General features: G+C 39.7%; 1 protein-coding gene across 2 annotated transcripts in view; it reads left to right on the forward strand.

Annotated features, from left to right (window-relative positions):
* The first annotated feature begins 5320 nt into the window (after nt 1-5320).
* Nucleotides 5321-27856, forward strand: part of ctnna1 (catenin (cadherin-associated protein), alpha 1) — an 86988-nt gene continuing 64452 nt past the window's right edge. The window contains exons 1-7 of one of the 2 annotated variants that reach the window (XM_034232574.1): nt 5321-5476; nt 8330-8447; nt 8549-8744; nt 13980-14146; nt 14773-14892; nt 16158-16427; nt 20641-20844. In XM_034232574.1, coding sequence (XP_034088465.1) covers nt 8343-8447; nt 8549-8744; nt 13980-14146; nt 14773-14892; nt 16158-16427; nt 20641-20844 — 1062 coding nt within the window. In that variant the 5' untranslated portion in view covers nt 5321-5476; nt 8330-8342. Of the gene's footprint in view, nt 5678-8329; nt 8448-8548; nt 8745-13979; nt 14147-14772; nt 14893-16157; nt 16428-20640; nt 20845-27856 lie in introns of both variants that reach the window. The other variant, XM_034232573.1, reaches the window with a different exon arrangement.

The following is a 27856-nucleotide window of genomic DNA, read 5'->3' on the forward strand; positions in this document are numbered from 1 at the left end:
AGAACTGTGTGCACACTGCACAGCGCTGCAGCATGTCTGTGAGCGAGAGAGAGATGCAGCGTGTCTGTGAGGCCCCGCCCCCGCACGCAGTGAGAGAGAGATCTCTTTTAAAATATATTGAAAGTTAGAAACGGAGATGGTTGGATAAAATGTGCAAGATAACGTTTATGTAGCATTTATTTATTGTCGAAATTATGACATTTCATAACTGGATCAAATCAAAGTGAATGGCCTGCTGCTGCTGAATGCATGGGGCAAGTGACTGGAACAAGTTTTGAAAGTTATTACATCGTTTCAGATAATAAATTAAAGGTCCGCAGTAGCTGAGCGTGCTCCACTAGCATTGTGGACTATATGAAAATCGCTGGCCCGCGATTGTGTCTATTGGATACATTTTGGCCCTTGGACAAATGTAGTTGGTGATCCCTGATTAAAGATTATTATAAACATACAATTGTCTTCCCATCTATGAAACAGATCCGGAAACAGAGGTGATATGATCACCAAAAGATTGCAGGGAGTGCAGAAAGACAAATCACACAGAAAAGTCTACATCACATCTTTAATCAGTCAATCAATTTCATTCAGAGCACTGAATCACCATGCTGGATGGTCGCAGTACATTTCATGACAAGCCAATAAAATAATGAACTTTAAAATATAAAAGAACCCCATACAACCATAAACGTTTAACGGATGTTAATAGTGTAATGATCTGACTTTGTTATGTGGTAGGCTGCAATAAATATGAAGGACAGAACACAGAGCAATATCCTTTATAATAAAACAACCACATTAAGAACATCAGTGTTAAAGGGATGTTAAAAAGGTTGGAGGCTTGACAATGTTGGATAGCTGCATTGAAGTCAATAAAGGTAAGTTATTAGTCTTGATTTAAAGATTTGAACTGAAAGAGCTGATTTTTGTAATGAAGTTGGACTCGAAGCAGGACTTCAGCCAACTCAAACATTTCCAACCTCCCACTAGAAAAGTCAATGCCACTAAAAGTCGGTTGTATACTCTGTGTAAATCCGTCTACCCTGGCTTCATGAAGAAGCAGTTGTCTGACGTCAGACAACAATGGAAGCACACATTGTAAATGGTAAAACATCAACTTAGTATTTTCATGTGTTTAATATCACATATTTAAACCATTTCGCGTTTAAAGTGATATGTTTATTTGGTAACTAGTAATGATAAACAATCCTTGAAAGTTATCTTCTCTGCTCCAAATGTAATTATCGGAAAAAAAATTCCCCCAACATAATGTGGAGGCTCTACTGCTTAGAGTTCAATTGTGTGTGCACTTGCCAAAGAAACATCACTTTGTCACAGTCAGCCATAGTTTTTTGTTTGGCAACATTTCAACTGGGAAAATGCCAATCCTCATTTGTGTGGAATGTAGCATAAAAACTTGAGATGGCCACTTATAGATCTGAGTTTCCCGAGTAACAACAAAATCTAAGAGGAAATTATTCTCTATCAAGGTTACTCAGTGGTCCCACAATGGCATGTGATTGAAATACTGTGGGGGAGAGACCCCACACCAGAGCAGAGGGCAGCAGTTGGATACCTTGGCGTAAACCGGCAGGAGGAGCTCTCACTGCCGACAATGGGTTAGCAGCAGTTGAGAGCTGCGACCTTCTCCATGGTCCAATCAGATAAGCAACGCTTCCTTCTGACACCACGACATCACTGTCCCAACGTCTAACTGTAAACATGTCTGATGTGTCCTCCCATGGGACTTTTTGTGAAATCACTGCAATAATGTATGTTTCTTTTCACCTCTGTAAGAAAGTCACAGTGAACGGCTGCTATTGAGGGTAATCATCAGTGCTGCTGGCCTGTTGACTTTCCTTTCCACCCCTTGGGTATTGCCGTGGGAGATTGACGCCTACATTGCACCACACACATTTCCAATCATTGAGGTACAAGGTCTTCTTCGGGACGGGAGAGTCAGCAGATGACATCATGCAGCTTCATGGACAGCTGTCAGGATGAGTCAGGTTAATGGGGGCAGACTGAAAGTGGCTGTGTTTGTTTTGTCAGGGCTCAGAATCCTCCTTAAGTAAGGCAACTTCCAGTTTAGTCAATGTCAAAGAATGAGTAACTCTGACAGGAAGCACAACTGTACAGTAACTTCCATGTCTGCCAAACAATAGATAACACAATTATGAAAGAAGCTCACCTGTGGCTCTACTCAGGAGTGTTTCTCTTATCAGCATGGAGCACTGCCAGGACTGCAATTCAATAGGACATTGTGTTTCCTGAATAGAAATGTAAAACTAATCTATAGTATAACTTAGCAGAAAGATTAGAAAAAAACCTTTAATAACATAAAAAAAATATATTTTATCTTTTGGAACATTACATTATGACTACAAATACGAAGATAACATATATATGCCATCTTTTCTACTGTTTGATGCACCATAGTGCCATACACAGCAAACAGATTTGCTCATTATACATTCAGTGTGTGACAAACATGTGCACTTCCTCATAATGAGAAAGAATTATTTATAGCATGCTGTGCTCCTATCATTTGTCGGCCCAACAGGTACAAAAAGATTGAAGTTCAAGGGCACCCAAACTTGTCCTCTCAGCAAGCTGTTACTTGGACAAACATTCATAATTCAAGCACACAATTGCACCAAATATAATCCCTCTTCACTATTAATTGGATAAACAAATCTCTGCACTGTGGAAGGAGCAGGTCCCTCTGTGTATCTGAGTGAAATTAATATTGCACACAAGATAGTTCACTGATGTTACTCAGTTTGCAGGGAATTTGATATGCCCATTTAATGCATGACCCTTCCGTTTTGGCATGGTCAAAACTCTGTTGGGAAAACAATTAGTTGGCGAATTATTACTGCACAAAAAAAATATTCAGGAGCATCTTTCCAGAGGACAATTATATTCTGAGGCCTTTGTTAAGAGCTCTGTGAGTACATTTGTAAGCTTGTTCTCTTCAGGACTGTAATTCATGATGCACTGGTGCAGCTTCTTAATTAACACCTACTCCAGCCAACAAATAGAAGTGTTTGAGTTGTACTTGCTTGCAGAAACACCATTGTTGTTTATAATGTTTTGTCTGGCCACAGCTCTGAATTGTCTGCTCTTTTTCTTTGCCATTTCTCCACATATATAATTAGCATTATAACATTTCTACTTTCATTGCCTTGTCATATTTGATTACATGTGTTGGTCTGTAAATAGACTTATCTCTGCACAATAAAAAGAAAAGTTGACTGAACACCCACCAAAATGGAAAGGTGCTAAAAGGATGCAGGCTGAAAAAAAATGACGTGCCAATTTAAAAAGCAATCCAGTTACTTCATGAGGTAAAATCTATTAGCATGCTATGACTGTTTAAAGAGACAGTAAATCCATTGTGTGTGTGTGTGTGTTGTTTGTTTGTTTGTGTGTGTGTGTGTGTGTGTGTGTGTGTGTGTGTGTGTGTGTGTGTGTGTGTGTGTGTGTGTGTGTGTGTGTGTGTGTGTGTGTGTGTGTGTGTGTGTGTGTGTGTGTGTGTGTGTGTGTGTGTGTGTGTGTGTGTGTGTGTGTGTGTGTGTGTGTGTGTGTGTGTGTGTGTAAAAGTGAGGAGGGAGGGGTGGCACCTGGTCTCTTTAGATAATCTATTTATGGCTTCCACACTTCATTAGACCCCAAACCAAAATTACTTGGCTCCTGAATATGTTTATTAAATGTCTCAATGTTATTGGTCACAGCTGCAAACCATAAACGTGTGACTATATACTGGTCAGCTTATATGGTTTTTTCTTGACCTTGAAATTGTAACATGTGTGGCATCTGCAAGCCATTTCTAGCAATCTGAATAAAAGTATTATCTGAAATGTCAGTGCTGCTGAAGTTGGATGTTTATTATATAGTATATTAATAAAATATGAGAACCCAAAGCTTCAACCTGCTCATCGGGTGTTTGCACACGATGATGCAGCAGCTGACTTTTGAGCACCTTCTGTGGTCTGGCCTGTGGTCGTGTACTGAATTTGTTAAACCACATTTGAACCCAGTGACTTTAAAACACATTTTATCTTAGTTGATGAAAGTCATCAGATGAATGCAAAACAAAATATTATATTGGAGAAGGTGTTTATTTACAAACTAAAAAGAAAGAAACAGATCAAACTGAATTTGTCCTATGAAGAATTATGAAATTAGTTAATAAAAGATAAACTACCTAATAGTTTTGAAAGCACATCTGATTATTTGAAATTGACAGTGGATAAAATGCACCTCAAAGATAAAAGTCACAACATTTAAAAAGAGAAGTAACAGAAAAAATAAAATAGTTTCCCCAAGTGGATCCATGTTGCCTGAGAATGACATCCTTAACCTAAATCATTATTATTGTGGTGGACAAATGCTGTGTCATGGGGGTTTAAGCATATTATGAATGATCCCATTATTCCAAGGTTGTAATAATGGGATGATATTAATACATATTAATTTGTGTTGTGTCATGGTACAGCTAGACATTATTAGAAAAACTGAAGAGACATTTAATTTCCCTCCAACTGAAAGTATTACAATCCCTAACCATGAAATGAAAATAGGGTACTTTCTATGTTGCCTTGTGAAGATGACCAAAAATGAGTTCTGGATCAAACATTTCTCAATGAAATTAAATGACTAGACACAATGTGAATTTCAAAGAGTTTAGAAATACATCTTTAATAGTGTTATTTTACATACAACTTCAGTATTACATTGAACATGAACACATGAACATGTTCCATGATTATGAAATAGCATTTGTTATCACATTTTCAAATAAGCAATACTATATATATTTTTTATCTTTATAGAACATTGTGAACATACAGACATAAACTATTTTTGTGAAAAAAATAGATGTCAATTAAATGAAATAGGAAAAGTACATTTTATACATAATTTAACAAGTAAACGAAAAACTTAAAAACCTAATATTCCTTAAATCTGGGGCTACAGAAAATACATGTTTAAAATATATATATTTTAAATAAGGATAAACAATAAAACAATCATTTGTATTACATTTAACGTTGTAATATTTATTATATTATATTGTATTATATCATCCGGTAGCTATTGGGTAAACACACTTTTGGGAGTGAATTTGGAAATCTTGTCTACTGTGAAATCTATTCCAATACATTTGCTAAGGAACTCCCTCATTTTCAGGCATTTTAACTAGTTCTTCTACGAACTAAATGTTAATAAGGTGAAACTGTTATCCCACAGCTTGGCCCGGTGGTACACTAAAGACATAATTAAACCTTATATGGACACATACAGTTAGTGCCACGCCCTGAACACCTCCTTGTTTGCGGGCCTGCTGTGTCCTGTGGTCGCCCTGCCCCGCTGCCAGGAAGTTCAGGAACTCGGTCACCGCCCCAGCCTCTGCCTCGTCCATTGTTGGGCAATATTCTGCGACATCGAAACATTCTTCACCGAAACTTTCCAGGTAACTAACTGCTAAATATCTGCTCTTGTCTTTACTTATTGGAAAGTTTTTCGAGAGTAAATCCAGTGTGCGGTTAGTCACAACTAACCGGTCAGAGAGAGGAGGAAAAGGGAGGAAAACTTTTGAGGCAAGCAACTCCGTAATTCCCATTCCTCCATTTTGAACTTTTAAACTCCCAGTTTTGCTTGTGGATTGTTTTCGGTAAGTTTATAGCGTTAACTTAATACCCTATTTACAACATGATAAAAGTCACCTGGGCATCGCATTAACACGACAGTAAAGTGTTCAGTCGTGTTTGAATAGGCGTATGGAGTTAGCGTTAGTGTTTGTTGTGTCGGTTAGCATTAGCATTAGCAAGGTGCCGTGTTTGTACGTTAGCAGGTAACGTTTCCATACCGTACGGTGAACTAAATTGGCGTAACATGACCTATTAATTAGACCATTCCTGGTCAAAATCGGTTCATTCACTCAACACCAGTCTTTATTTCTGCAAGTCACAACGTTCACTTTTTTAAAAGTTAGACTAGTGTTACTTTAACTGGATAAAACCAATGTTAACTTGGGTAAAGTTAGCTACAACAGGTGCTACTTAACTTCAGTATAAGCGCCTGGCTATCGTTCGTTAACCTGAAACCCATATTGTTGCTTCTCCAGTTGTAATGAGTTTTATGTTAAGTATAGTATCACATCAAGTTTTATTTATATAGCACATTTATAAACGATTTTTGGTCGAGCCAAAGTGCTGTACATATAATAAAAATAGCCTACAGTAGAGACACTTTACAGCTAATACAATAGCACAGATTGTTCAGAATATCAGTATGAGAAAAAACGACACCCTTATCCTTAGTATCATTGTAGTAAGGGCGTATCTTGTTACGAAAAGGCATTTCAATGTTCATAAATACGCCATTTTGCTTGTTTCTTAGGAGAAATAATTGAGGTTAATTTGCTGAGAAATTAAAGATGTATATCACCCAGGTCATATGCATATACCCCCAGCTGTGTCTAGCCTTAAAGAACGTTTTGGTTTCTGTTGACCAGATTTTCAGATAACAGTCTCTGCCACACCCATACACAGGAAGTGAACGAGATATCACATGCGTTGTCCCAGTTACATGTTAGTAAACCAGTTTTGAATTACTTCCTTGGTAGAATCCGTTTTATTGAACATGGGCCATACTTCAGCAAATATCACAACCACTATCTGTATGGTTAGATGCTGACATAGACATTATTTTTGGTTGATTTGTGTGAGGTGAACTTTACTCGATGAAAAACCCTGCAGTAGTTGACAAGTCATTGTAAAATAAAATGTCTGAGTAGTAGTGAAGGGCTTTAACATTTGTTCCATGATAAAATGAGTTACAACTGTGCCAGACAATTTGCATCCATCCATACTGGCTCCCTTTTTTGATTAAAAGTTAAAAGGGGCCATAGCTCACAAGTATACCCCATCCAAATGTTAACTTTAGTCAAGATCTTTTGGCAAAATTGAAAGCACACCCATTCATAAATATCACAGTTCAATATTACTACTTTTAGCATTTGGTAGTCATCATTCACATGTTCTCCTGAGGCTTCTAATATGTAGGCCTCTATGGTGACAATGTAGGTTAGTGGCTGTCTACGACATTCTTCTCATAATGCTGCTGACCAACTTTCAGCTGAGGCCCCTCAGGGCTGGCTGATTATCCCTGGCCCTCCATGTTAGAAAGCTAATCAATGGAGTTGCAGTGCTGCCTGAAAAGAGAAATTGAAATTGGGCCATAGTTAGGGATGGGTATCGTTTGAAATTTATCGATTTCGATTCCGGTTCTGCTTATCGATTCCGGTTCTTATCGATTCCCCCGTTTCGATTCCAAAATTGTAAAATAAAGAGGTCAAACGTTTAGATAACAAAAATATATTTATTCTTAAAAGCTTTAACTGAAATTGTTACTAAAAAATATACATGCAATACAAATGTATTGCACAATAGCTGTGCTTTATTTGAACTGAGCTATGCCTGTGGCAAGCTATTAACAGGCATTACACTTTGCCTTTTATTTTTATTTTTTAGTGTAGTGGAGCCTCACTTCAGAGTGTTTACCGCGACCTATCTTTGGTGTTATGAAGTGACTGAGCTCGTGAAATGTCTACGGGAGGGCGGGGGAGCATCGCTGCGGGGCAACTGTGGACCTCTGTCGCCTGTCAGCGCAATTTATATGATGCCGTTTAAAAAAATGAAGGGCGGTGCCGGCCGTCAGCGTACCGAGCCGGCCGTCAACGGCCCGCTGACGACCGGCCGTTCTGTGATTCTCCAGGTCCGCCCTGTATTCCACCGGGTCACCGCAGCACCGCGGTGCAGACGGACCCGCTGGAATACAGGGTCTACCGCGTTTAGGAACCGTTAAGCAGAACCGAAATTGTGTATTTTGTATGGGTACCCGGTACCCGGCATTTTCTTATCGGTTCTCATCTAGAACCGAGTTTCGGTTCCCAACCCTAGCCATAGTGCTACTTTGCTCTACCTCTGGCAGGCATTCTGCAAGGAGTGGGGCATGGCTGGCTCAAAGAACGACCTTTATGTGGATTATGTCTACAGACCTTTTGGAGACTAGTCTAAACATCTTAAATAATGCTTTTATTTAGTAAGCAAACATTGTTCTCTTGGCCACCTAGCCTTCAATGTATAAAGTATAGCCACAATCATCTTGGCTAGATAGTCAGTGTTTTGCAAGGCAGAGGTGTTCATGCATGATGCAGTCTAAAAAGTGTTTTATCTTAGCATCTGGAGAATTAAAATGTACTCTTCCATCCTACTCATAGGTTTCAAACCTTTTTCTAAATTGTCAATTTGTTTATCCCTAGAGTTCCAGACACCATGACAAACATCAACACGGCTAACATCAACTTTAAATGGGACCCAAAGAGTCTGGAGATCCGTACTCTGGCAGTGGAGAGGCTGCTGGAGCCCCTAGTGACCCAGGTAATGAAAAACAATGTGCATTTTTATTTTGAATAATTACTCAGGGTCAGATTTAAAACAATAGCAAGTGATATATTATCCCACTTCTATTCCTGTCATAGGTCACCACTTTGGTAAACTCCAGCAACAAAGGCCCCTCCAACAAGAAGAAAGGACGCTCTAAGAAGGCTCATGTTTTAGCAGCATCTGTGGAGAATGCCACTGAGAACTTCCTGGAGAAAGGAGAGAAGATTGCAAAGGAAAGTCAGTTCCTGAAGGATGAACTGACTGCCGCTGTGGAAGATGTCCGCAAGCAAGGTATATTGAAAATGCATATTGCAACAGTGTGTGGTTTCCAGCATGTACAGAGTGCTTCTTTTGATAGGCGGGATGATAAATAAATCATAAAGTATGTACATATCATCTTCCCCAGTGGACGACCTTGAAGTAAGGATATGCTTTGAGCGTGATGGATTTCTCTTTTGCTATGGGGAATTCAGAGAGCCCATTAATAGAGGCTTTCATTTAAGCATGTAGACGGTTCACATTTATATTAAGCTATGCACCATTGTCCGTGCCTTGCCTTCTACCGTGATCAAATGTAGCCAGTAGTTTGGTATGACTGCCCTTGTAGAACATATTGTGCATTTATTTTATTTAACTGGTTCAGAACCGGACTATATTGTAAATAGAGCAACATTTAAATTGCGATGTTGGTCAGAAAATAAAGATATTTCACACTTAGGGCTGGGAAATATTATTAAATATAATCGTTTATCATAACAGTGTATTTGAAAAATACAAACAAAACATTCATTTTTGTTGTGTTATATGTTCTAAAATCCCACAATAAGTGTTCATTTGAGGATGTATGACATTAAAAAGATACTGGTGATTTAAATCTGTAATGGGAGCCTTTTCTTAACAATATTGTGATCATGATTTCAACCATATTGTCCAGCCCTACCCTATATCACTCAGCCCTGCAGTATAATCCCACTATAGTCATCCATTATAATATGAACCTGCCTTCACCCCATGCGTTTGAGCAGCATCTGACATTTGAAAGACATTTGTCATGAGCATACAGTCGGCTTGATTTATCCGTTATCCCATTCACAACAGTGGCAACAATGGATATTGAGTCGGCCTAAAAATACATTTGTTTTAGCCTATTTTCCGCAGCTAAAGATGGCTATACTGTCGATGACGAAATAAAGTAATCATATTTATGCACAGTATTGAGGGAAGGCTTTCGTGATCCGGGTATTGTTTAAGATGATCTGTTGAGAGATCAGATGAGTAGTCCCAGATAATTGTTTGACAAATTAACAACTTGTGAATCTCAAAACCAGAATGTACCCTCGAACTACCAGCCGGTTACCCAATTAAATGACCATTTGGCTTGCGATAGCATATTCCTTCATTCAACAACCACACTTGATAGTCTCATTTATTCCCCTCTGCTCCAGATATCTGAATGTCTTTTGACACGCCAGCAGACCGTTGAGACTGGGGAGCTCTGACTTGAGGGTGGCTGTTATCACCTTGTGAAGCGACATCTGTGTCACTGTGTCTTTCTCCCCAGATGCCCAGCGAGTTAGATGTCCCCTGCTCGAGCTGCGCTCTGAGTAGTTGGGAGGTAGATGACATGTTGCTTGATAGCCTGTGCAGTGCTCAGTGCCCAGGAATGTTACTGTAGTTGTGGTAAGCTGTCACTGGGCTGGAATTCACTCACTGTTGTTAGCTGGTGCCGAGGCCTGGCTGTCCGCTATGCCATGCTGCTCGGTGGAGCGTGCTTGGACTGATAATACGGCTATTGAGTGGAGTAACACCCCCCCACCAACCCCTCGATTCAGAAAGCATTTTCCACCCAGCTGTGGCTTGCCAGCTGTTTTAAAATGGTAGAAAAAAAGTCTGACATGATCATTATCAATGAGGTGCTGTACCCAGTAGTTTGAGTTAAAGCTTTGTGGACATGGACAGTTGAATTCAAAGTCAACATTTGAATGGTGCCCTCAGTGTTAAGTGTAAACCTACATGCATTTATGTCAAATATGTTGACGGATATTCAAAGCGTCCTTCAAATACCCTAATCAATGTTTTTAAATCAAATTAACGTTAAGAACTTTTTTTCTGAAATGTAGTGGATGTTTTTCCCCAGTTAACATATTCTGTTAATATCTTAAATCCAATTGATTTACCTCATAAAAAATCCGCAGACATTTTCTCCCTTTTTTGCAGATTATATTTCTATGCGCATCCCTTTCTGTCTGCCTCTGTCCTATCGGTCTTGCCCTTCCCTCCCTCCTCGTCTGTGTTTTTGTTGTCCTTCTGCTTTGTGTGCTTAATGTGTGATATACATTTGAATCATTTCATCAAGCACCTGGTGGGTTGCAGGTTAGCGTTAGATGGATGGAAGTTTATTAAAGGAGCACTGATCACTATCTGCCCCCTGAAAATGGCCTTATTGATTTTGTTCACAGGGGGGAATAACAGCCTGAAGGTGCAGACTGTGTTTGTGGTTTGTGTTGTCGATCATTTGCACAAACTGCTTTCGCTCTCTGTCGGGACAAAATGATCAGGATCTGTGTGATGTGAACAACTTTTTTGATGGCAAAAATGTTAGGATTCAATATAATTTCTGTCATGAATGATAACAATATATTCGGGTTTTGGACTGGTAAACCGGTGGAAAGATTAAAATAACACCATTTTGGTTTCTAAAAGAATATTATGGAAATGTGACACTATTTTTCATTATACATACAAAGAGATTATATGAATATTTGACTGATTTCTTAATAAGAATCAGTAGTAAATTGCACCCAAAGCTGCTGATGTTGAACTACTAAAGCCACAGACACTTATTTTTCACAGCTGTTTGTCCATTGGAAGGAATAGACATGCTTCAATGTAAAAAATAATCTTTTTAGGGAGAGAATGACATATATCTCTCTGTTTTGCAGCAATGCTTGCACACATCTGAACCACTGTTCGTTGAGTATAGAGTTTCAGTGCTAGTGGGCATGCATGTTGCTGGCGTAAGCTAACGTTGGGTGTATTAGCACAACAAGCAACATTTATCAGGGTTACTCACAGGTTGTCAGTTTACCTACCTCGGGGGGGGGGGGGGCCGCCCATGGCTTGTTATTGATGTTTCATTTACGAAGCCTAAGAGTTTATATTTTTCCAGACACTGAATTCTTCCGGTACAGTCAATACACTAACATTAACTTACTCTTATACCGCTCAGTGAGGTTGCATTTCAGACAAACTTCATGTGTCAGACAATTCATTTTGAATATCATTTGAAGTCGTCATTAACAAGAACTATCTTTATGCAATGTTTTGCCAGTAATAAACAGTCTTAAAACCAGCGTTATAATGCTTCATCTGTAAGATCTTTTTGTACATTGCATTAATATGTCTGCTATTGGATATCCAAAATAATTGACTGAAAGCAGGGAAAAGCCTAGATACGCTTCATATTGGAAGCAGGGAGGTTGAATAGTCTGGCTAGAACATGATGTTCTTACAAAGGTTATGAGCAAATGTATATATATATATATACTAGCTTGGACTGCTGTTATATAAACGCAGTCCAATTGACCAACACATATCTTTTGAGTATGTACTGGAGCTCAGTTAAGATTTGACCTAGATCTTAGTTAAAGGGGGCATTAATACAATTCAGTGCATGAATAAAAACATGGACATGGACAAAGCACATTTGTTTTGCAAATTACTTCAAGTTAGACATTTTGCTACTGATGTTAAAATATGTAGTTATTCTGAGTTGCATGACTCAATGGATGTTCAGACGCGAGGGCGGAAGAGTGGTGCGGTGGAGGGAAATAAGAGGAGCTGTAGTTCCAGATACATTTGGAAAACAATCTATCTAAGTTGTCAGTGGTCGCCTTTTGTTTTTACAGCACACATCATTTTGGGGGACTCAAATGTCCGCATGTGGCCAGAACACGGAAAACATTATAGAGGTCAAATCCAAGAAGTCACTTAGCCTTGTTTCTAAATATAGCTTCCTCGTTATCGCGGAGTGATAGAGTACACTGACACTTTAGCATCCACAGCACTCAGCTCTTACTCAGCGTTCACATAGCCAGTATATAAGATTTAATTCATAAACAAGTTTTCGGTGCTGCCTTTTTGCTTTGTAAAATGACACACCACGGCATTTGTTATATGCCTGTAATGTCACCATTGTTGGTCTCTGATTGGTTCCCATGCGTGGGAACTTGCCAGTCCCACAAATACCTATTGCCGTTACAAGACCAAAGGACGTGATGCGGGCTTTAGATGGCTGAAACCAGGTTGCTATTATTATTTTAGGCATTTGTATTAGCCAATTAGATCAAGTCATTTGATAGGCCTATTAGATCAAGACCTCATTAGAATCCAGTCCAATATATAATTATTGTCAAAGTGACGTAAAAAGGTCCTAATGGTTATGATTCACTACAACGTTATTGATGTCATTTAGTCTAGGAATAAACACATTTATTTCTGCCCTATCAAATAAATGTTTATAGTCCGTGCGGTTATTTCATATATGCTACTTATTTTTTTAATGAACGGAAAACATACTCTAGTTTATACCATATCAGGATGTATATCGGTGCCAAGACAAAGCTTTTCCCTTCATAGGAAAGTGAACAAGAGAAAAACAATTGTTCTTTTCTTTTGATCCCTGATACAGAAAAAGCCGTTATATAGGACTTTTTAGAATCTGAATTTGGCTATCTCTCAGCTGAAGTAAACTATTTACGGATGTACTGTCTTGTGCATAATGCGAGCTTACAAAGTTTATTTGTGTGTCCCGTCAACTGTGCAGGGCCATCCAATGTAGGACAAAGCATAGTGCTGGACAAACCAGACAGTGAGCCCTTTGTAGGGGCTGTGACCTCTTTTTTTCATTTGAAGGGGGCTGTGTGTGCAAGCAGAAATTATAACTAGACATTGAAGAGGTGTTTGTGTTTGTGTGTGTCTTTGTCGCTCTGTGTGTCACATGCTGACCTCTAAGCAGGCAGGGGGAACGTGTCACACTGTTGCCTGTTTCCCCACACTTCTCTTTGTCTTGGATGAAGACTTCAAAGCAATTAACTGTAGCCTGAAAGGAGTGTGACTGCTCTCAGACTTGTGCTGTCAGCTCCGGTAGAGTATTACTACGACTATTAGGAATAAATGGATTTTATACGTGAAGAATTTGCTCTGATCTAATGGGTAACAAAGGAAGATTCATTGCATTTGGTAAAAAACAAAGAGTTATGTGATATTGTGCTTTCTTTCGATCTAGTTTTTGTGTCGTATCAACACATCACATCCTTTTGCTGAGATATATATATTTTTGTTTTTATTGCAAAAGATTGAAAGTCTGTTTCCTATTTAAAGACTACTAAAGCTTTGAAGGCTAGTTCATAGTGCAGTGTTTAATTTGACAAGTTCAAAAGTGAGTCTTTGAACGTGTTTTCATCTGAAGTTTCATTTTCAACCTTGCATTTACATCAGACATTTTGTTTTGTCACTCATTCTCAGGTGATTCAATGCGGCAGGCTTCTGGAGACTTTGCAGAAGACCCCTGCTCATCTGTGAAGAGGGGCAATATGGTTCGTGCTGCTAGAGCCCTGCTGTCAGCCGTCACACATCTGCTCGTGCTGGCAGACATGTCTGATGTCTACAAGCTTCTACTGCAGCTTAAACTGGTGAGATAGCTTCATTCTTTTGATCATGTCAACAATCTTAATATAATATAAACAAACATTTGAATTAAAGGTGGGGTACGTAATTCAGAAACACTTTTTGTTATATTCCATGGAATGCTCTTAACATCCCGATAGCAATGAATATATTAAATGCTTTGACTTTAAATACATAAAAAAATGTCATCTGTGGAAGCCGTAGCGCTGTAAAAAGCACGACCAATCATCTGAGCCGGCCCGGCTAAAGTAACTGGACGGCCTACCTGCCTGTCAGCCTTCCATCTGTGCACAAACTTATCTCTGCCCTCATTGGTCATGTGCGTGTTCGTGTGTGTTGGAGGAGGGGCTCTGTAAGAACGTCTGAAGGAAGGGGCAGGTTTTTTCCGGCTGCGCACTTTCAAATTCTAGCACACTTGAGCTGGTTTCTCCATTCTTACCTACCCCACCTTTAAGTCATATTTGATCAGCTATCATTAAGAACACAATTACCAACTAAGACATTATTTTGAACACTGAAATAGCATTTAATGAATTATAGGTGCAATTTTTTTCCTATCCAATTTGAATCCAAAATGTTCGTAACTTTTATTTAAGAACTGTATTGTCTAACTTTCTCCTTCCTGGCTCAGGTGGAGGAAAATCTTGTGAAAGTGCGAAATGCAGGAACAGATCAGGACCTTGGGATCCAATATAAGGCCTTGAAACCAGAGGTGGACAAGCTGAACATGATGGCCGCCAAGAGACAGCAGGTAATATACCATTAGTAGAATTAATGATTTAAATAAACCTTATGATTATTAACAGGGGCTAGAAGGTTATTTGGTAACTGAATGGGCATTAGTGGTTATGTCACTCATAACAAAATAGGCCTTTCAACCCTAACGGTAAGTACATCAGTGGGAGGGAGCAAGCAGTGCTTAAGATGGATGATTAGATGCTGTAAGCATGAACAATCTTCTTATTACCACTTGCAATGAGGTGGACCGGTAGAGCAAGAAAAGTGCATATAGGCTTCATTCTAAATCTGACAAAACCCATTACCTTGTGATGAGAAATAGCGCATCGTTTTTCTCCACTATGGTGTAAGTGGTAGTCAACAGGAAAGTGTGTTTCATAATGCATTTTCAAGATGAAACAACTTCATAAGATTCTTGGTGCAGATCCTTGAGATGCATATGCCTAACCAATGGAGAAAGCGTACTGAAGGCTTTTTTTATCAGGACTGCACCCTTAAGGTCGATGATTGGAATCGGCCGGCGACCCCTCAGTTGGTGTGATGTTCTTCAAAACAAGTCATTCTTTTGTTTATGTTTAAAATCATTCAAGTCAATCAAATAAAGATTCAGTCATAAAGTTGTGTCATTGATTTTAATAGCACTTAAATAGCAAATAACTTCCTGGACTATTCCTAAAAAAAAACCCTCCAAGACCAGACAATTATTGTTATACAAAACACCCCCCTCTTAAATGGAGAACCTGCCAAAATGATCACTGATTATCCTGGGAGGAAATTGCTTTTACTTTTTTTATGAATGGGAAGATATGTTTAACCAAAGTGAAGGCAGGAAGTAATGAGGCTTAAAGACTGCTTTTTTCCTAAACGTATGTCTTAAGCAATGCTGGATGAAAGCTCTGGGAGAGTTCCATTTAGAGGGGAGGATTTTGTTTTGTGTATGCAAGCGGCTTTTTTTAATGCAATGAATCTATGCCAGCGATCTCTTCTCTTCTAGATGTATTTGTAATATAATGCTGAAGTCTGAATAGCAACGCATTAATTTGCAAAGGCATATTATAATGGCCTGATTATGACTGTTGTTATGCCGCAGGGGACAGAAATAAATCTGGGTCATTCTGAACAAACTCTGTCACACTTAGTGTCTCTATAAGGGCATGACAGGCCCATTCTGAATCTAAAGTACATTACCATCCAGCTCCCTGCAAGAATTCCATCCTCCAGTTCAACCCATTACTTTTTTCATCCTTTTCTACTTTGCTTTTCATCTCAATCCGCTAGGAGCTCAAGGACGTCCACCACAAGGACCAAATGGCTGCTGCTCGCGGCGTGCTACAGAGGAACATCCCCATGCTGTACACGGCGTCCCGTGCCTGCCTCCAGCACCCTGACGTGGCAGCCTACAAGGCAAACCGTGACCTGATCTACAAGCAGCTGCAGAGCGCCGTCTCTAGCATCTCCAACGCCGCTCAGGCCACCGCCACTGAGGACTCAGCGCTCAATCACCCAGCAGGGGGTGGAGAGCTCGCCTATGCCCTCAACAATTTTGATGTAAGTCAAATGAGTGGCTTACAAGTCACAACCCATTTCACGAGTCCAACCTGGCATGCAGGTATCTGCAACAACAGCATGGCTCAGTTCCAAATGTATGATAAACTATTTATTAACATGAGGTGGATGAGGTCTCGTTCAGAAAGGTTATATTAAGGTCAGAATGTTAGTTCATGGACTTAACCCAACTGAATCATAAAATGACCAAAAACCCTCCAAGGGCTCGGCTCGGGGTCGAGGTGGAAATTAGGACGAGATATGCGGACAAATTGGGACATGGCTTTGGGGTACATTGAATATGTTCCTGAGTCACTACCTATTCATTCCTTGATTTGCTTCTAAGTCAAATGAAGGATGTCTACACAGCTCTAGCTTTCATACGGACACATCACATGGTCTTATAAATATATCCTGTAAATAAAGAGTTAACCACTTCTCTGCTGGTAGCTGCTAAGCTCTGCTCAACTGTTGCTAGGTTGCCAGCTTCTAAAGCATACCGCTGGAGTACAGCTTGGAAACTCAATAAGTACCTCAATGTAGGAAATGTTGACATTTAGTACAGGGAGGAACCCTAATTTACTAAAAACACTTTCCGTGTTGCCGTCTAGTTTTTCATAAATTCATGCTCAAAACCTTAAACCCCTGTTTTATTCATTATTGGCCTAGCAAATTGTAACATGGTTGAGATTGAATTTGGTTAAAGATAGCTTACTATTTATAATAACATTTAACTATGAACTTATATAAGAGCAATATGACATTTATTTGTATCATAATATTGACATGAAACAACATCAAGGTAGCAGCTGGGTAAAAACGTTAAGCTAATCGTCTTAATGCTGCCTGGGGTGATAAATGCAAACATGATTACCCTGATTTTGTTTTCTTCTTCCTCTGACTTCTGTCAGACCTGCAACGCACCTTTTTTATTTACACAAGATGTTTAATATTCTGACAAATTCCAAAGACATTGAACAGATCCACAACAGCAAGATAAGTCTTGCTCAATGAGCTCTATAGAAGAACAGGTTTCTACTGTACCACTTTACCGCTAGACACATCACTCATCTTTAGTTGATCAGCAATTTAGTCATTTAGCGAGGAGCTGTGTGACTTGATGTGTTTATCCTGCAGCAAAAAGAAAAGTCTCACGTGACTGATGCAATCTGCATGCTAATGTTTTCCGTGCCCCTAGCCATATGATGCAATGTTTCATTACTCTTAGCCTTTGTTACTCTGTTGGTGCAGCACGGGATGGAATTTGGTATTTGTTTTATATATACAAAAGGAGAAACAACCATTGAAGTAAATAGATGTGTTTGATGATTACCTAATGATAGGATCTCAAGCAATTATCCGGATGCGCAGTTACACACATGTCATTTGCACTTAACATGTGTAATCCCTCTGTGGACATTGACAACATGAGTGCTGTGATAGGATCTCCCAGGAAAAGGAAACGCTGCACCCGAAGTGAGCACACGGGCAAAAACTAAATGCTTTGGAGAATATTATTTTATTTAATCTTTAATTTAGCCAAAATGGCAGCGTAGAATGGGTAATGTATAGTTGAATGTTGATATACTTTACCCTTTAGGCCCACCTTTTAGACTCTCCATTAGAGTCAGTAGCTCTTAACGAAAGTTAATCAAAAATGTACTTAAGCTTTTTAGGAAGCAAATGGAGTATTTCATCAAGTGAACATTCCTTTCCAAAGTAGTCTCAGTACTGAGTAGACAAAAACACGCCACTTCTGTTTTCAACAAATTAGTATTTTTAACGAATGGTAACCTGATGATTGTAGGTACAGAAATTCGATGGACTTGATAATGCAATAAGCCTCACTCACTAGATGTTCAATTCAATTCAAAACCTTTATTTATACAGATAAAACCCATTGAGATCATAGACCTCTTTTACAATGGTGACCTGCTTCAATTAGTTCCAAACATTAATACAAACATGACAGAAAACAAAGGACATTATATGATACTACAGTTTGTATACTAGTAGCATTTACAGACACCAATATTTTCTGATTGTATAGCGTCTATCCTAGCTTTAAAAACATGAAATGGAATCAAACTGCTTAGCTTCCATTCCTTTTGTAGACTGTTCCATGCTAGCGGCGCTGCGCATCTAAAAGCTGTATTTCCTAATACAGTCCTAGCAGTTGGCACATGTAATACAACCACAGCTTTAGATCTCAGGCAGTAGCCATTTACAATACGCTGTGAGATCAGGGAACAGATGTAAGACGGAAGTTTCCCTAACATTGCTTTATAAATAAAAAGATACCAGTGATTTAGCCGCCGTACAGTAAGTGAAAGCAACCCTGCCCTTGTATACAGGGTACAATGATGAGTCAAAGTCTTACAGTCTGTCACAAACCTTAGTGCACTATGATAGGCGGCATCTATCTTGGTGAGGTAATTGGCCGGCGCATTCATATAAAATAGATCACCATAGTCCAGCACAGGTAAAAAGGTCACAGAGCCTTTTCCTGGCCTCAAGAGAGAAACAGGACTTGTTTCTATAAAAAAAACCTAGCCTAACCCTCAGTTTTTTAAGCAGGTTATTTACATGCAGTTTAAAAGAAAGACAGTCATCAAGCCAGATACCAAGGTATTTGTTTGTATGTTCCTGTTTGCAGTGTTGAAACAACAATTTGCAAGATTTTGTTTTCAGGATCAGACTGATGTCTGGCCACTCGGGCTGAGTCGATTTACAGCCCTGGAAATGTACGTGACACTGTTATAAACTATAAAAGCATTTCCGTCTGACAGATGGTCTGCCAAATGATTAATCTATAAAACAAGTGTCAACAATGCAGTCTCAAACTGTTGCCTCAGTGATTATTTTACAGGTAGCCATGCCTTTCCCAGAGTAGCTCCCTTCTGTTGCCCAATTTCAAGTGCAAGGCAAAATTAGCAAATGAGTCAACCCCCCCCAATTCTCTCTATCTCTCTCACTCTCTTACTGTGTTTCCTCCTCCGTGTCTCTCGTGTGCCTGTTGCCATGGTGATGTGAAACGCAAGCAGAGGAGATCAGATGAGACGGAAAAGAGGGGGCTGAAGTTGGCTGTGATAGAGGGAGGGCTGCCTAATAAACCTCACTTCTAACAGATGAATTGTTTAATATTTAGTTGCAGCAAGGAGTCTGCTGAAGCCCAGAGTTGGTTTGGCATTGGGGATTTTTTACTTTAATTCTTTAACCGCCCCAAGTGTCATGTGGATACCTTAACCCTCTGCAGTGCCTCTCCAGCATGTCAACTAGTTGCCTCTCAGCACGCTTGCCCCTGTAAAATCACACATTCAAGTGTCCTCTCTCATGCTGCAGATATTAAAGAGAGGGCAGTGGTTTACTACGGCAATTCTGTGAAGAAAAGTAGAAAAGGATATGAAATTTAAAAATCCTTTCACATAAGGGATTATATAATTTAATATTCATAGGCACATCTGTTGTTTGAAATAGATCTTGTAGTCTACATTCCAGACATGATGGAGCTTTCTTTTCTGATTTATTCATCAGACCCTCAGAAGAACTTTCCTTTGCTGTGTGTTGCACTATTCCAGATGATTGGTTACATTTTATGACTTGTTTTTCTCTAGTCAGCGCACTGAGAAAGTGCGTTTTTGAAGCTGTATTCATCTTTAATGATTCAAAACACTGATTATCAGCAGAGCAGAAGAGCAAGCCTAGTCTTAAAGAGGATATAGTAAAACGGTCCCTCACCTTACTGACTAAAGTATTTGAATAACCACTTATCCTTTTCTCTGTGTGACACAGATTAAAAAGGGGCGGTCCTGAGTCTAATTTGGAGAGGCCACTAAGGATTTTCCACGAGCCAATCAGATATTCCGCTGACAAAGTATATGTGCTGAATGCGAGGCAATTCTTTTTAATTAAAGGAAAAAGTGACCACGCCTTCATTTCCTGGTCATACCATAGTTAGTCATAAAACGTACATTATTGCAGAGCTATTAAAACATTAGGCAAGTTGTGGTCGTTTGGCCCATAGGCAAAAATGAGACCGCTTAAAACATTCTTCTCTTCAGCTTCCCAGCCCCCCGTCAGTCTGTCAGATCAGCCCTTCCCCTGCCTGCCAGATTTCTCTCTTCGTGGCTTGTAGAAGGAAAGATCAATGTCCTATGATGACTTTTATCTTTTTTTCCCTCCCTGTGTAATTTCCCCTCTGACTCTTTCCTTACAGAAACAAATCATTGTGGACCCCCTTGCGTTCAGTGAGGAGCGCTTCCGCCCCTCCCTGGAGGAGCGCCTTGAGAGCATTATCAGTGGAGCTGCCCTCATGGCCGACTCTTCCTGCACACGTGACGACCGCAGGGAGCGCATCGTGGCCGAATGCAATTCTGTGCGCCAGGCTCTTCAGGACCTTCTGTCGGAGTACATGGGCAATGTAAGTACACCTTTCCATTTCCTACACCTTTCCATCACAGCCAACTCCACACTTTGTATCCTCAACACAGCGCCTCTCTCATTTCACTTTTAGATTTTGCATAGCCCCTCTGTTTAAGCAAGACTTATAAATACTTTAGTTTCTTGGATCCAAGTATATCCTAGTATGTAAAGACAGTAATGTTTATATTTGCAATCCATCTAATCACTTCCCATACTAAATGTCCTGAAAAGAACAATACCAAGAGTCTTCTAATTCTAAAGAGAAACATCACCTATTTGCATTTAAATCTTGTTTTCTTTTTTATAACCTCAGTTAAAATGGTTGATGTTGTTTTGGAGCGAATCAAAGTACCCCTCTCAGGTTATCGTGTGGGCAAAAGGTCCATAATCTATAGAAACAGGTCTGCGATCAAGCAGTCTTTTGTTAATCAAGTCTTCGTAGTTTATATATGTCTCGTAGTTAGGCTTTTGTCAGTTATGTTGTACAAGTTCTCTTAAAGTAATAGGGGCCAAAGGTTTTATATAAATACGTCCTGGTTTTATATTTATGGTGCTTGGTTTAAAGAGCCTTATATGTCAAACTGTAAGTAAATAAAGGCCCAAATCACAATGCGGTGGGCTCTCTGGGACACCGCATTGCTGCAAATGCTTAGCAAAACATTTGAATAATGATTGTTACTATTTAACTATGAATTAATATCAAAATGACCATGATTTGTTTTATGACGGTGCATACATTGTAATGGTCTTGCTTCAGTTAAAGAATACTCTACCCTAGAATCACTCTGTCTATTTCTCAGTCCTTCCTTCAACAAGCTCCACCCATCAAATGCTTTAGGCCAGGGGTAGGCAAGTACATTTCGCCGTGGGCCAATTTTTTGCTGAGCCGCAAGATGGCGGGCCAGAACATAATCAAAGCCTAATTCAAGGAATTGATGTTGGTAAAAGGGCGCAGCGCCCCTGTTCCCCGGTTCAGAAAAAACTCTATTGCTGATGACCCTCCCCATCAACACTCTGATGCGCAGTCAGATCCGCTGATTGGTTCACTGATGATATAGGCGCCCAATCCAGAGCCTCTGGCTAGACCCGCCCAAAGGGAGGCTCGTCCTCTCTAGCCCCATTTCAGTCCCAAAGCCAGGGCTATTATCTGTATTTTAACAGACTTATCTTTTAAATTGAGGTGTATTTATTGTTCTCTTCAAAGTTTATTTTTCTCTGAAATTGTAGGGAGGATGGTCCTCCCTTTCCTCAATGGACGAGCCTCCACTGAGTAAAGTAGAGTTATTAACTGGCAGTGTTATTTAACATACTTTTATTCTGATAAGTATTGTCAAGTTCTCTGGGTTTTTGGCATTTATTTGAGTGTTTGCCCACATTTGAGAGGCTTGAGGGACAACTGGAATCCTTTTTCCTTTTCTTTATTTCAACTTTTCAAGGACACATTAGGATTCTTTCAGGTTGAAAACCTTTAAAAAAATACCAAAGGACAAAATAAATCAATTACAGCAGTTTTGCTTTGCAATTTCATATATTATAAATTAATCAGTAACCAAGTATTTTACTCAAACTCAATGTATTTAATAGTTAAATAAGTACTTTAATTGACCTGGTTCCCCCCAACCACACATTTGCATATGTGACCCGCTCTATCGATATCAGTCGAAAGTCGCAACGGCTCATTTCAAAATAAACGTGGATCTGCGTAAAAAAATAGTTTTTCGGGGATCGGGTGTTTTGTTTGATTTTAAATAAACAAAGTCTTGGCTTTCAGAATATGACATTTTTATTTCCAAAATCACACGATAAATACATGTTTGAAGCTTGTAAAGGGAAGATGACAGCTCTCCCTCTTCCACAGCGCCGCTTCCCCTCCCTCCACTGACATTATGAATGTAAGCGGATATGTCGGAACAGAATTTATTTTACCGGACACATTTGAAACTTACCGGTCATGTTTCAATAATAATAATAAGAATTGTGTAGCAGTTTCCGTTAGCAGGTAATCACCGGACTAGGACCAGATATGCTGATGTTTAAAACTCAGTTAATGGGGCTCATTTTTATATTGCTTCAGTTTATAATCGTTACAGATAAAAAAATTCAGATTCATTTTTCAATAAATAATTCCACAAACAACATAATTATTACATTCAAACAAACTACTTGTAGTAGATGAAGTAGCCTACATTATTCAAAAGTTTACATTAACTTTGAATAATAACACGGGAGAAACGGATGCTCTCTTTTTCCCTCTCCCTCCCTCTCTCTCCTGACAGCCCGTCAGTTTCTCAAGCAGCTCGCTAAACAGTGGGCGGGGCTTCAGGTGATCATGCAGAGCTGCGTGTCTCTGTTAGACTCAGCAGCTGATCTGATCTCTCTCTCTACGGTCCGGTTATACTTCACTCTCGTTTATGTCCATATCGATCAGATCCAGCTCTCCTGATCGGCCTTTATAGAGAGCACCGATCAAACTATTAAGAGTGAATATCGGCCGCCGGTCATTATCGGCCGATATTCACTCTTAATAGTTTGATCGGTGCTCTCTATAAAGGCGGCCGATCGATCAGCGGCTTTTATGTTGTAAAAAAAATAATCTCAAAATAATATTTTATTAGTGATTCTCAAAATTACGGGCCAAATATTATTGCCTGTTGCCGACCCATGCTTTAGGCTATAGTATGTCAGCTTAGGGCCATATCCGGGTATAGGCTCAGCAAATTCCAGAAAAAGGAGATGGGATTTGTATTCAGAAAAATGCAGTCACTGGTCTGCCCGGGAGGCTAAAACCAGGAGCCAACACTCCCCTGGGCAACACCTTAGCATGCAGAAGTCCTACACACACTTCGTAATGCCTCTGTGTTAGTGGGCTGTGTGACCTGTGTGCTTTGTGATTGTGTTTTCAACTGGAAAACAATATTCCTTGGATTTGATGTGGACTGTTGGAGTTTTTGATCCAAATTTTGTATTCCTTTCATAATCTTCACAACCCTAACTCGCACTCTTCCCTCACCCAAATATATAATTTAGTGGTAGAAATTATAAAGTATAAGAATGTTTCATGTGTTATGGACAATGAGACAGAGAACAAGGGCTAACTTCAGTATAATGTTAAGGCAATGGAAGATGCCTTTTATCACAAGGACAGAGCAGACATGGATGTAATAAGAGCATAAGATGGGGAGTTTCCACAGCTGCATAAACATAAAGTACCCTTCACTACAGGCCAATCCTTCAGGGATTCCATTTTCAAACTTTTCTGCCAAATAAATCAAGTCTGGTGTGACAGTGGGTATCAAGTTCTGTAGTTTCTCAAGTACTGAACCTAGCAAACAAAAACAAAACACTTTGTATACACCATGGAAGATAACTTATTATGGAAAAAGTGAAATATGCTTTTATGCTTAACTTACTTTTGACATTTATCTTCATAAATAAAGTAATACTAAACAATTGGGTTTCAGCAACATACAAAAACTGTTTTCTTTTTGTCAGAATTAAATGTGGCATGAGGCCCACACTGCACTCCCTGAAGAATTGTCTTTTGTTCGAAAAAAACTAAAAAGCAAATTCATAGAGAAAACATACAGACTGGTCTTCAATATGCATTTTAAGAGTACAGGTGGGAACTTGTGTTCATATTACCTCAGGTAACAAGATAACATATGTATAAGTTAGTTCAGTATTGGACTATTTGTTTCCCATCTGAAAATCTGTTCCTGTAATCAGTGTAGACAATTTGACTTTAATGTTTGAATAATGACTGTTAGGACTTTATCTCTTACTAGTTCTTCCCCAAGATATCATTTTAGTAGAAAATGATAATGTCGCATGGGCTTTTTTGTTAAGAAGCAGCAATGACACTGAAAAACTATTATAATGTATCCATTCTGTCCCTCCACTGATCTCATTTTATTTTACAATATCTTTCTTCTGTCTGTTTGGAACGGCTCTGTTCGGCTGAATATCCTCACTGTAACGGCAGCCTTTCAGTGTGAGCCACTCACCCAGAGAAATGTCCTACTGTGGTGATTTCTTATTTAGTACCGTCTATAAGCCTGAACTTTATCCGTTTCCTGCTGTACTCGCTGTCTTCGGAGGTAACATTTTAAAGGGCACAGCTTTTCTATTTCATTAGTGAATTCTTACAGTGGTCCTGTGGCTGTTTTGGATGTTATGCCAGGTAGGGTGTGATGCTAGTGCATATTCAAGCTGTTATTCACACACTGCAGCAATCCTGCCAGAGCACAATTATCTTAATAATGCAAATTGGTTTACAATTTGTACAGATACCTACTATAGGCTTAAAGGGTGACTTCTAATTTTAGCATTACTGTCTAACTTGCCAAATAACAAACTTGTCTAACTTGCCTATAACTTAGTCAATAACCTTCCTAAGCCAAGAGGTTACTATAATGATTTAAATACAGTATTTTATGTGTATAGGTTATATTATAAATAGGCCAATTTAGCGCTGGTACATCCGCAGCATGGCTTCAGAGCCTGGTTATTTACTATAGCAGAGCATTTGGCGATGTCCTTAGCCTGCCTGCTTAATAAGTAGGCACATCTGCATCCAAAATCTGTGTCTTGGCTATTTACCAAACTCTCCATGAAGAGTCTGAAATCTCCAATGTAGGTTTTGAGGGATTTAGCTAAAATACACTTAAACATACAGGACCAAAAACACAACCTTTCTGGCTGATATGATATGAACTGCACATCGAGGTAGCACTTAAACATTTATGAATATTGCATTAACTCAGCGGTCTGGAGAAAGTGGCTTTGGTTTCTTATGGTAAAGTAGTATTACAGTAGTAGTCTGGCTGAGCTTGGTTGTCCTTTGGGGGAAGGCATTTGATACTTAATGGATATATATTGATTCATAGCTAAATCCCTAATATTTGTTTATGCTCTATGTGGAAAAGCTTTTTCTCTTTTAAGCTGTAATAATGTCTTATTCGCTTTCATGGGATGCACTAGATATGAGAAATAGAATAAAGGTACCGAGTACCTGTTTTCAATAGCATGTTCATAAAGGTTTTCAAGCATTTACGCGCTGATGGCTATTTTATTTGTAACCAGATAATTATAACAAAGTCATTGACTGTTGACAAATATTTTTCACTGGGCATTGACGGACAAAATGCTGTCGGATGTCAACTAAGTTTACATGTCATTTTGTCTCAATACTCTCCTGTCCATGCTCAGGCATTACAGCCAGGGTCTGCTCTCATTGCTCATCCAGAACACTGCCAGTTTATTTTAAGGTTCAGGCCATTCATGCAGCATCTCTGTTTTGCTTCAAAACAAGTTTTCTACTTGACTGGACTCCTCCAGCCCTTGAAGACTTAGGAACTCAGATTTACAGAGGAACACATTTCATCACCGCAGTGACGATGAGTGGACATGACAGGGACTTGGTTGCTCATTTGGCCAAATGAAGGGAACCAATGAGAAGCATAATATGTCCACCTTGTGCATTAAATGACCTTGGATAACCTCTTACAAGAGCAGCTGGCACGTGGTTATCATGGTGAGATGGCTGGTGTCTCAACCTCAAGCCTTAAAGCAAGGGCAGACAATGTGACAGGTAACCTGACTGCATCTGTGATTAAGCGTGGCAGACTAAACAAACCTCACATTGGCCTGATGAGGATGTGTTCGCTCTCATTCTAGAGCAGAGCTGAAGAGGTGCAATGCAATATGTAATTCATGCAGGAAAAGAAAAACACTATAGTGCCATACTTACCTCTGATTTGGCTGTATGTGTTTTGATGGCCATGATTTCCTGCGCGTATACAGTGGGGCAAAAAAGTATTTAGTCAGCCACCAATTGTGCAAGTTCTCCCACTTAAAAAGATGAGAGAGGCCTGTAATTTTCTTCCTAGGTACACTTCAACTATGAGAGACAAAATGGGGGGAAAGAATCCAGGAAATCACATTGTAGGATTTTTAATGAATTAATTGGTAAATTCCTCGGTAAAATAAGTATTTGGTCACCTACAAACAAACAAGATTTCTGGCTCTCACAGACCTGTAACTTCTTCTTTAAGAACCTCCTCTGTCCTCCACGCGTTAACTGTATTAATGGCACCTGTTTGAACTCGTTATCAGTATAAAAGACACCTGTCCACAACCTCAAACAGTCACGCTCCAAACTCCACTATGGCCAAGACCAAAGAGCTGTCAAAGGACACCAGAAACAAAATGGTAGACCTGCACCAGGCTGGGAAGACTGAATCTGCAATAGGTAAGCAGCTTGGTGTGAAGAAATCAACTGTGGGAGTAATTATTAGAAAATGGAAGACATACAAGACCACTGATAATCTCCCTCGATCTGGGGCTCCACGCAAGATCTCACCCCGTGGGGTCAAAATGATCACAAGAACGGTGAGCAAAAATCCCAGAACCACACGGGGGGACCTAGTCAATGACCTGCAGAGAGCTGGGACCAAAGTAACAAAGGCTACCATCAGTAACACACTACGCCGCCAGGGACTCAAATCCAGCAGTGCCAGACGTGTCCCCCTGCTTAAGCCAGTACATGTCCAGGCCCGTCTGAAGTTTGCTAGAGAGCATTTAGATGATCCAGAAGAGGATTGGGAGAATGTCATATGGTCAGATGAAACCAAAATAGATGTGTTTGGAGGAGAAAGAATGCTGAGTTGCATCCAAAGAACACCATGCCTACTGTGAAACATGGGGGTGGAAACATCATGCTTTGGGGCTGTTTTTCTGCAAAGGGACCAGGACGACTGATCCGTGTAAAGGAAAGAATGAATGGGGCCATGTATCGTGAGATTTTGAGTGACAACCTCCTTCCATCAGCAAGGGCATTGAAGATGAAACGTGGCTAGGTCTTTCAGCATGACAATGATCCCAAACACACCGCCCGGGCAACAAAGGAGTGGCTTCGTAAGAAGCATTTCAAGGTCCTGGAGTGGCCTAGCCAGTCTCCAGATCTCAACCCCATAGAAAATCTTTGGAGGGAGTTGAAAGTCCGTGTTGCC

Source organism: Gymnodraco acuticeps, unplaced genomic scaffold, assembly GCF_902827175.1.
Source record: "Gymnodraco acuticeps unplaced genomic scaffold, fGymAcu1.1, whole genome shotgun sequence".
NCBI lineage: Eukaryota > Metazoa > Chordata > Actinopteri > Perciformes > Bathydraconidae > Gymnodraco > Gymnodraco acuticeps.